The sequence below is a fragment of the Engraulis encrasicolus genome, chromosome 23 (assembly GCF_034702125.1).
Source record: "Engraulis encrasicolus isolate BLACKSEA-1 chromosome 23, IST_EnEncr_1.0, whole genome shotgun sequence".
Classification (NCBI taxonomy): Eukaryota; Metazoa; Chordata; class Actinopteri; order Clupeiformes; family Engraulidae; genus Engraulis; species Engraulis encrasicolus.
In genome coordinates, this window is record NC_085879.1 from 15419736 (window position 1) to 15429962 (window position 10227).

General features: G+C 42.6%; 1 protein-coding gene across 1 annotated transcript in view; it reads right to left on the reverse strand.

Annotated features, from left to right (window-relative positions):
• Positions 1–3583, reverse strand: part of LOC134440335 (organic cation/carnitine transporter 2-like) — a 41649-nt gene extending 38066 nt beyond the window's left edge. The window contains exon 1 of the mRNA XM_063190370.1: positions 3221–3583. Coding sequence (XP_063046440.1) covers positions 3221–3583 — 363 coding nt within the window. The remainder of the gene's footprint in view (positions 1–3220) is intronic.
• Positions 3584–10227: the final 6644 nt, after the last annotated feature.

Sequence of the window (10227 nt, forward strand, 5' to 3'; positions counted from 1 at the left end):
ACGCGCCCATGAACTGGTTGGTCAACAACTCACTCACGTGTGTATATGGGTCTTGTCTCACACCTCTACACAAGTTTGCGCAGGTCCCCACTTCAGCTCCTCCTCACTGCCTGTCCCCCCACTCCTCACACGTGGTGTGTTAGTAGAGCAAACCGGTGCGAGCTCATCGTCTCGTTCATATTTGTGGCCGACTTTAAATACGCTGTATTTAATAACACCCACATCGTGACAACAAATTCTCGCTCACGTGCCTTTTGCAACATCGACGCTCGCAACAAAGTCGTATGGGCTTATTGCCTTCGCATCGGATACAGACGCAAATGGGCTGCCTTTCACTCGAACGCCGACGCCACGGGTCTTGACAAAGCGTCTGTATTCGAGGTAATGGGGGTGAGAACGTGTTGGCCGGACAGAACTGGTGCCAGTCGCGGTGACAGTAATTAAAATAATTCAAATAATAAACATCTTTCTTAATAAACATCTTGTGTTTCATATTTATTATTTTATATTATTAAAATGTGGATCCTGGCTGTAGATAAAGCAGGATATATGAGCCAGATAATTCTGGTAGCCTTTCTATTGAAATAACATTGAAAGCTCATTGATTTTTAGTTACGTCGAAATGTCAATGTTGTTTCAATATAGGCGCGTATCGAAATACAGTTGAAGTTGCGTGGATCCATAGTTACAAAATCAACATAGTTTCAATGTTAGTCGAGGGTGCAAACTGATGCTAAATCAACATCGACATCTGATGTTGTTTCAATGGTTTAGCGTCGGCAATGGAATGCTGATTCTACATCGATTCAATGTAAGCTTGCTATCTGGGTATTCAACACACTTTAAAAACACACTGAAAAGATACGGCCATAGTAGCCTACTGAAAACATTTTGTTCATAATAATGGTGATTAATAAATGGTGGTCTTAAATTTTCATACTGACATCCTTGAATTTGACTTGGTAGATCACGGCAGACCATCAACTTCAAAAGTAGATCTTGGTTAAAAAAAGGTTGGGCACCCCTGCTATAGAGAGAACCACAGGTGCTTGAAAGACAGGGATCAAAAGCCTAGTCAAGTTGTTGTAGTTTACTTGGGTTTGGGAGCAATATAAAAAACCTTCAGAGAAGGGACAGTTGGGATGAGTTTACTAACACTCCCTAGGCTTTGTTTTACAGTTGTAATGAGTTTGGTGACAGACCTTCATTGACACAGCAGAGGAGACATCGGGCTGCATATAGAAATTAATGTGTAATGAATGTGAATATAGACATAAATGTGTAATATGTTGTTCAGCCCTTTTAATGGGAGGAATTTGGAAAAAACTGGCCCTGTGACCAGCACCCCTCATGTAGAATGTGTACGCCTACAGATATGTGTGGGGGAAAAGGCATAGCCTACCCTCTAAGACCCTTTTTGTCTATGCGTTAACAATTTCACAGTGCTCTTAAATTCTTATCTCTGCTCCTATTTTGTTTTATTATTGTTTCCCAGACCCCTGCATGAGGGACGAATGAAACTGTGTTGTAAACAGAAATTATTCACTGTACTGCATTTTTTGACAATGACAATGTACTACTATTATACAAGTCATGGGTAAAATCTTATGTAGCCTTATTTCTCAAAATATAAATGGCTGAAATATAGGCCCAGGCCAGTTTCTGCATGCGCCAATGTCATACTGTAGTCATTGTTTTGCCGTTTTGCATTTACGCTGCAAGAATACACCCCCCCCCCCCAAAAAAAAATGCCTGTGTGAGAAGACCCCCCCCCCCCCCCCCCCCCCCCCCCCCCCCCCCCCCGACAACATAAACCCCGGCTGCCCCCATAGTTTCCAAAATTTCTGTGGGAAACACTGGCGCGGATTTGGGTTCTGCCTCGGCTGCATGATAAATCCAGAAACTTTCGCAAAAATCATAACTGAACACAACTCTGGCGGCAAACAGTTGCATGAAGATGCAAACCAATCAGAAGAGGTGTAGCAGACTCGTCACAAGACCTTTCTTGAAGTTCATACACAGGGTTGCCAGACGGGGCAGTCGCAGCAGAATATTGCGCAGGGGCAAAGCGACTGCGCAATTGCATTAATTTCCAATACAATTCACAACTAATATTTTAAAAGACTGCTGAGCTAGTGGGGCCGAGCCAAGTCACGGTGGGGCCGTGGCCCCACTAAAAATAGCCTAAACTCGCCCCTGCCGTACAATGTCATTATCATTTGAATATTATTTTTCATATATGAATTAGCTGGCACCAACTGGGCAACAACCCCTGGGTAACAACTGGGTAACAACCCCTATTTAGCACTATGTCCTCATCATTTGTACTCTGATTTTTTTCCTGATACATTTGCAAAGAAATGGCATGGTTTCCACAGTAGGCATAGGTTGATTACGCATTGTATTCCATCTGTATTTGACTCTCCTTTCCGTTATCTTGCTACCTCAAGCTTTTGTGATTCTGACTGACTCACCTTGCATGAAGTGGTCAACAGAGAGCCCCATAACACTGGCGAAAGTGAAAGTAGGCTATTGTGCGTCGCAAGGCACCACCTGACAAAAGCCACCGCTACCTATGTTAAGCATGTTTCACGGATATCCACAATCTAATAATGGACGATTTTAATGATCTTTCATTGCAGCACTTTTTTTTTTTTACCAACATTTACCAGCTTACAAAATTATGTCAGTTATGATGACAATGCTATCATAGTCTGCACATAGAACTGCAGTAGCCTACACCACTTTATTGTGTGTAGTGTGCATCATAACTTCTCATCACAAGAATATGCGTGGATTTGGGTTCTGCCTAGGCTGCATGATAAATCCAGAAACTACTTTCACAAAAATCATAACTAAACACAACTCTGGCGGCAAACAGTTGCATGAAGATGCAAACCAATCAGAAGAGGTGTAGCAGACTCGTCACAAGACCTTTCTTGAAGTTCATACACAGGGTTGCCAGACGGGGCAGTCGCAGCAGAATATTGCGCAGGGGCAAAGCGACTGCGCAATTGCATTAATTTCCAATACAATTCACAACTAATATTTTAAAAGACTCCTGAGCTAGTGGGGCCGAGCCAAGTCATGGTGGGGCCGTGGCCCCACTAAAAATAGCCTAAACTCGCCCCTGCCGTAAAATTTCATTATCATTTGAATATTATTTTTCATATATGAATTAGCTGGCACCAACTGGGAATTTAGTGCAATTTACACTCACCTCAGTGACAATAGTGGACACATATCTATCCTTACTGAAAACCCAGCCATCCACACAGCCCTCTGTGTCATTTCTGTAGGCAGAGTCCGAGTCTTCCTGTTCAGTGTAGCGTCTGCAGCGACTCAGGATGGTCTCCCCTTTCAGCTCCTCAGTCGGGATGGACAGATTGTAGCCCAGTCCTCCATAGCTGCTGTTCAGGGATGGAACTTTGCAGTGATGAGGAGGAGTATCCGCCACGAAGACCATTGATAGGGACATGTATCCATGTAGAATGTAATTAAGAGTCAACACAATGTAAATCAGTCTTGGGAAAGGACCCCACCCTCCTAATAAATGTGCAATGCTTTCTTCATAATCCTTCATCTTGGAGTATCAATGAAAAGTGACCAGATGTCAGTACAACCAACACACTTATAGTATCCCCAGCCAAGGAAAACCTGAAAAAAACTGGCAGGGGCAGAAATAAGGGGTGGGGTTTATCTTTCCACTTTGGGCATTGCAAAATGGTTTTAGGATCATGTCATTACAAGCCCATACACTTGCTATAGCCTAGGTCTTAGAAACTCTTAAAAGTATGAACTGAAAATTAAAGAAAGATGTACGCAACAGACATCATTAACTATTTTTTGGTTCTATGAGCTTTATATCTGATCAAATCTAGTACATGGAGTCAATAAGAAATTATATGCCTTCATGTAAGGCAAGACAAGCTGGCTTAACTACATTACAGAGATCTACATTCTTGTCAAAAACTACAGTTTCACCTTCAGGTAATGTGACGTCAGATCGCTTCAATTCAAATTCAAAACCAGGTATGAGCGCATAGCCATAAACATATCATGCCATAATTTACTACCTGAAACCAGTGGTACTACTTGTGCGCTACCTGCTTCACTTCAAAACAGAACTTGTTTGACATCAATGTGAGAAGGAAAAATACTTGGCCCTTCCTTGGCCAACCAGTAGGGCACTCGTCTACCATGCGGCTGACCTGGGTTCGATTCCCGACCTGGGTCCTTTGCTGGCCCTTCCCCGTCTCTCTCTCTCCCACTCACTTCCTGTCACTGTAGTATGAGTATGTAATTGTCCCTAGTTAGATACCGTACTAATTACTTGATGACGTCTTAACCTTACGTACGGACGTAGGTGAATGTATTGTGTGTTCTGAGTTGGCTCGTGACTGAATGAAGTAAACGGGCTACGTTATGGTGGTTCCAACTGCAGCTACATGTCCATGATTCTTTATTCATATGATCAACTACACTACAGTCACCACCTTCACTGTCCTATCAAAAATAAAGTAAAAAAGACTAAAAGGAAAGAGAAGGGAAAATACTTCATTGGACTGAAGCTCTATGATTGAGTTTGCCTAGTGTGATCTTGTTGACCTGTAACCAGGATAAGATGAGATGAGAAGATAAACTTTATTGTCTGTTTACACAAAGATTGGTCTTGCATGACACTTCTCCAAAATTTACATGTAAAAACACACATTAAAAAAAATGTTTGAGATGTTGTTAGCGACCATAGGCTCTAAACCAGGGGTGTCAAACGTACGGCCCGCGGGCCGCATCCGGCCCGCCAGAGGGTTCCATCCGGACCGGATGTAAAAAAAAAAAAAAAAAAAGTTTTTTTTTTTTTTTCAATGAAATAACTGAAATGCGCAATTACGCCCCTCGGGGCAGAATCGAGACCTGCATGACATTAACCCAATGGTCCCTCTGTTATACTGTATATATGTAGTAAAGTGCACATCACACTTCTATTATAAATGGTGAATTTGTACTGTAACAGGCATTTGATAAAGCTCATATATCAGGGGTGCTCAACTAGAAACTGAAAAGGTCCACTCGCCAAATTTCGTATGTTTCCAGGGTCCAAAAAAGTCGCTACGGACCGATGCAGAAAATAGCCTCACTCGCTGGCCGCACTGGCCTCTTGCTCACTCACTGAGTTGTCATAGTGATGATACTTTTATTTGTCATAAGACTGGCTTCGCAGAAATACACCTCGCATGGCAGCGAAATCTCATGTATAATTTATACATATTAAATACAGATGGATTTTGTCTTGGTCCGGATGACATTGCGTTTGGGTCCGCATCCGGACCTGGGTCCGCCAGTTGAGCACCCCTGTCATATATTATAGACCTCATATATAGAGATAAAATGTTAATACTTCTTATTCATATTGTATTGGTATTGGTTGTAATTAAATAATACATATAATTGGATTTGTATTGATTCCTATTAAGCTGAAACTGGAAATGGAACGTTAGAATGCGTGAAAATGCAGGAAATTACATCTAAGAAATACAAAAGTTTGCTGGTCCCAGACCCCCCGCCAAAATGAACTGTCCCATACTTAATTCATTTAAGGTTGGCAATGAATGAATGAAGTCAAGGACATTTTGCATAGTATTAGCAGTATTGCATTGCTTTCATCACACTTAAAACGTGATAGTACTGAACACTAATCCTCTGCTTTACGTTTTTTTTTGGCAATGATGTTACTAATGCGGCCCGCTTGAGGTCCACATGGGTTGTATGCGGCCCCCGGACCAAAATGAGTTTGACACCCCTGCTCTAAACACTAAGAACAAGGAAGTAAAAAAATACACACACAGACGACCTTGGAGCACTGCAAGTAATATTTGCTAAGGATGTGACAAATAAAATCATCATTCTCAAATGCAAATAGAAGCTGATCCAGAATGCTGCTAATTTACACAATCATATTATTGAACAATGCGGTCATGCAAAAAGCAAATGGCAAATGGCAATCACGGATCATGGATTTGTGCCTCACACTATATTACTGCACCTATGAAGTTCATTTCATGTTTTAAATACACACTCACAAAATATAACCCATGCTTTAAAAGTCCCCAACATGAAGAAGATGCAAGCCATCCCAGAAATGTAAACATTCCCTCAGGCTTGATAAAGACAAGTTCAGTTCCCCAGCATTAGACGGTTAAATTAATCAACTTTTATATAATCATATATAATCAACTTTTGTAATAATTTTTTATAGAGCCCTGTTTTGGATTTTGGATTTGTTGAATCCACACATGTGGCCCTCCAACGCAGATATTATTACTGAATGGTGTATTATGATACATGCTGTGGCCTGAGGGGTACCAGCTGAAACCAGAGGGCTTCCTACTTAGGCAGACCAAGCTTGAATGTGGCTTCTGCTTACACAACTCTGCCATCTGATGTTTAAAGCATGAACTGCAGTCAGAATGAAATTGGAACGCCATGTGCAAGCGTCTCATGCACACATCTCTTGCAAACTTCAGATATACTAAGATTGTATTAATGTTACAAACTGCATGTACACTGAATTTGGAATGAAATGGTATGTGCCTTGAGAATGTGCATGAAAACCTGTTTGTGCATAGATTTATAGGCCAACATCCGAATTATTAGTACTGCATCTGCAGATTTTCACTTCCATGAAAAAAACCTAATAGAAATCCATGCAAGTCTTAATACATGAGACCCTAGGTGTATTTTGCAATACAACAGCAAGTGGTATCATATTGACCAATATTCTGTATCAGATGTCACTGACAGGCACATATGGATGAAAAAGATAAAAAATAAAATAGCTCATTCTCTCATCATATGGTACATTACGTGCCTATTATCAATATTAAGTGTCTAGTTTCATCTAGTATGCAATATGAGTCCACACTGTTTTGATGACCTATTTCCACCTGTTTCTGTGAAGGTGCCAAAAATGTATGTGGGTAGAAGAAGGTTGATGGCAGGGCCCAATGTGGTAGCCTGGTGACGCCATCCTACAAGGTATGTACCCCACCCAAGGATATTGGCTCCGCACAATGTTTGACAGAGTCAACAGTCGGCTTTCGCCCAGGCTGCCGATGTGGTTAGGATAGGGTACTTTATTACAGCCACAGTAGACTCTCCTCCTGGTATTAAATATTGTCGCAATTAAACTGGCAAGGACTGTACTGTAAATCCTTTATAGCCTGTTTATTAGTGCATGCAGTCGGTCTATTAATTTGTTTGCAATCTGGTCTGGTAATGCGTCTGGACTGGAATGAATAACAATGCTTGCACATCCACAAGGCTGTAGTAAAAAAAAAAGTAAAAGTAAAGTAAAAAAAAAAATGTCATTGCTGAAGGACTGCATAAAAGTTAAAAGTGAAAGTTTGCAGCAATATGGACAAGTTGCATCTGTAACTGAGGTGTTCCCGCGCAGTCCTCCACTCGGGGCTCGTACCTGCTTCCTCCTAGTCAACACTCCAGTTTGGATAGGGGAGGCACAGCATGATACAGCTGAGCTAAAGGACAGGTCTGATAGCTCAACGCTACCGACACCGTATGAGGCCTCAGGAGGGAGGTTTACTAACGTTCCACACTCCACACTGCTAGTTGGCCTCCGTTACACAACGGCACAGTTGGTTGTTTTCACCAAAAGTAAGTACAACCAAACCTCGACTGTTGTGCAACGATCTTGGCTATATGGGTACATTGCTTGCCATTGCATTGGGACCAGAAGTAAGGTTGTACCCTGCCAACTTGAACTTGAACCAAAGGGGCGGCCTACCAGTGTTTACCCCCTGGGCGCTGTGGGCCAGTTATTCCCACACTGCTTGTAAGTCCACACCCAAGAACATGAGGTGGCTTGCTAGCTGCCACTCTATTTGACCAAAAAATATCTTACCACAAAATATTCACCGTTCCCGCGTTATGTGTGATGAACTTTAGTACGCATACAAATTATGTCCAAGACTATAAATGCACTCAAAGAGTGCAGACATTCTTGATAGAATATTTGACTATGTTCCAGCCTATTTTTTTCCAAGTCTTTCTGCCACAAAATAAAATGGTTACCATTCCCGCCGTATGTGTGATGAACTGTGGTACGCAAATTATACCCAAGAATGTAAGATTGGTAACTTTTCCATTATATTGTGCTGATGTCAATTGTGACAAAAGCCATTTAGTCATGAATAGGAGTTGGCATGGGCTGTTGACATAGAGGGTGTGATGAAGTAGCCTGGCGACGCCATCCTATGTGCTCCGCCCACAAATTTTGCCTCAAAGTCAACAGTCGGCTATTCGCCCAGGCTAGTGAGGAAGTGGTCCAAATGGCAACGTTTCGATCCATCAGTGGGATCTTTCTCAGGCCTGAAATAAAATAATGTTTATATTTGTGGAGCTTATGTCACACGGTCCACCACTTTTGTCTGGCACCTGGATAATTGTTTTATGGATATGCGCACCCAAACCCCTGATCACTGTTGACATAGAGGTCCAGAGAGAGGGGACCAACAAATTATGTCCAAGCTTTGTTTCAAACAAACGAAATATATTTTTGCCTCACCCGGTGCAATGGGGAAGCCTAACCGATGCCCCAGCAATGTTAACCAACTGTAGTGAAGGAAATTGGGTGCTTCATTCATGGCTGGCTATTCAGTCCCTTTGCCCACAGTTCAACTTTCTCCAGTGCTCTATCTGTTTACGAAATAGGTCATGTTTTCTCAGAATAAACCTACTGTAGATGATAAAAAATGAACATTGTACCAGACAAGTCAAGAAATTATTAATGAATGACCACGTTCCATTGTCCAACACGTGCCCATGATCCATATTTTTTATAGAGAACTTCCTCAATTATCATCAATTATCAATACTGTACTGTTAAAAACAAAATATGAACCAGCCCAGCCCACTGAGCGTGTGTGCGTATGTGGGTGTGCATGTATGTGTATGTGCGTGTGCGTGTGTGTGTGTGCGCGCGCGTAGGTGTGTGTGTGTGTGTGTGTGTGTGTGTGTGTATGTGTCTGTGTATGTGTAGAGTATGTGTATGTGCATGCAACCAAGGTCATCCTTCACAGTCCGCCACTCACGGCTCAAACCTGCGACCTTCCAGTTATAGCTACAGTTCCGCATTGGGACACACATGTATGATACCATTGAGACAAAATTCCAGGCCATAGCTCAGCTCTGTATGAGGCTTTGAGAGAGAGGCTTTCAGAGAGAGGCTAAAAAAAACGTTTAACTCTGCTAGTTGGCGTCCGTTACATTCACAACCCCATCTAAACCTGGTCACGGCACCAGTGTAACCAAGGTCATTCTGCGCAGTTCCCCACTTGGGGCTGGAACCCACAATCTTCCAGTCACAGCTACTGTTCGGCATCAGAGGCACAGGTACAATACCACTGAGCTGAAAAGTGAAAGCCCAACCTGGGGAAACCCCAACTCCCAGTGTCATTGTGACACAGCACTCCACAGCACATAAGTGCACGTGCACAAAACAACCTTTGGGCTACAAGTCAGATGCCCTAACCGCTTACCCATGACTGCCCCAAAGGTCTAGGCTCAGTGTAACCACATCTTTATTCAAGAAGGAGGTCTTCTAACATTCTACCACAAACTGTGCTAGTTGGTATCTGTTACACGTTTGTCCATGTCTGCAGGGGGTCATCCCTATGTTCCCCAGGTCCTATGTTCCCCGGGTCCTATGTTCCCCTCTACCAGGGAACATAGGACCCTTTTTTCAAAAAAGGGTTCTATGTTCCCCACTGCTTCAAAGTAGACTGCTGCCACATGGCGAAGTGCAGCTTGCTGTTGCAACTGTGACAGGTTAGGTTTAGGGATAGTTTTGGTTAGGGCACAAATTTACAACTCAGAAACATTGCATTTCTGACAGGTTAGGTTTAGGGATGGTTTTGGGAAGGGCACAATTTGAAAAATGGAAACATACAATGCGGGGAACATAGAACCCTCTTTTAGAAAAGGGGTCCTATGTTCCCCGCTCCCATACAAAGACAGGGGAACATAGGACCCGGGGAACATAGGTACGCTCCCTGTCTGCAGCTGTAGAAACATAGTAGCAGCTTATAGGCCGGAAATTAGGGATCATTTCTAAAAATGCCCTTTAGCAAAGAAGATTTCTCCAGGGGCTGTAACATGTATGCTGCAACTAAATAACTGTTGCAATCATTGATTCTCCACTGTGGCAGGGTT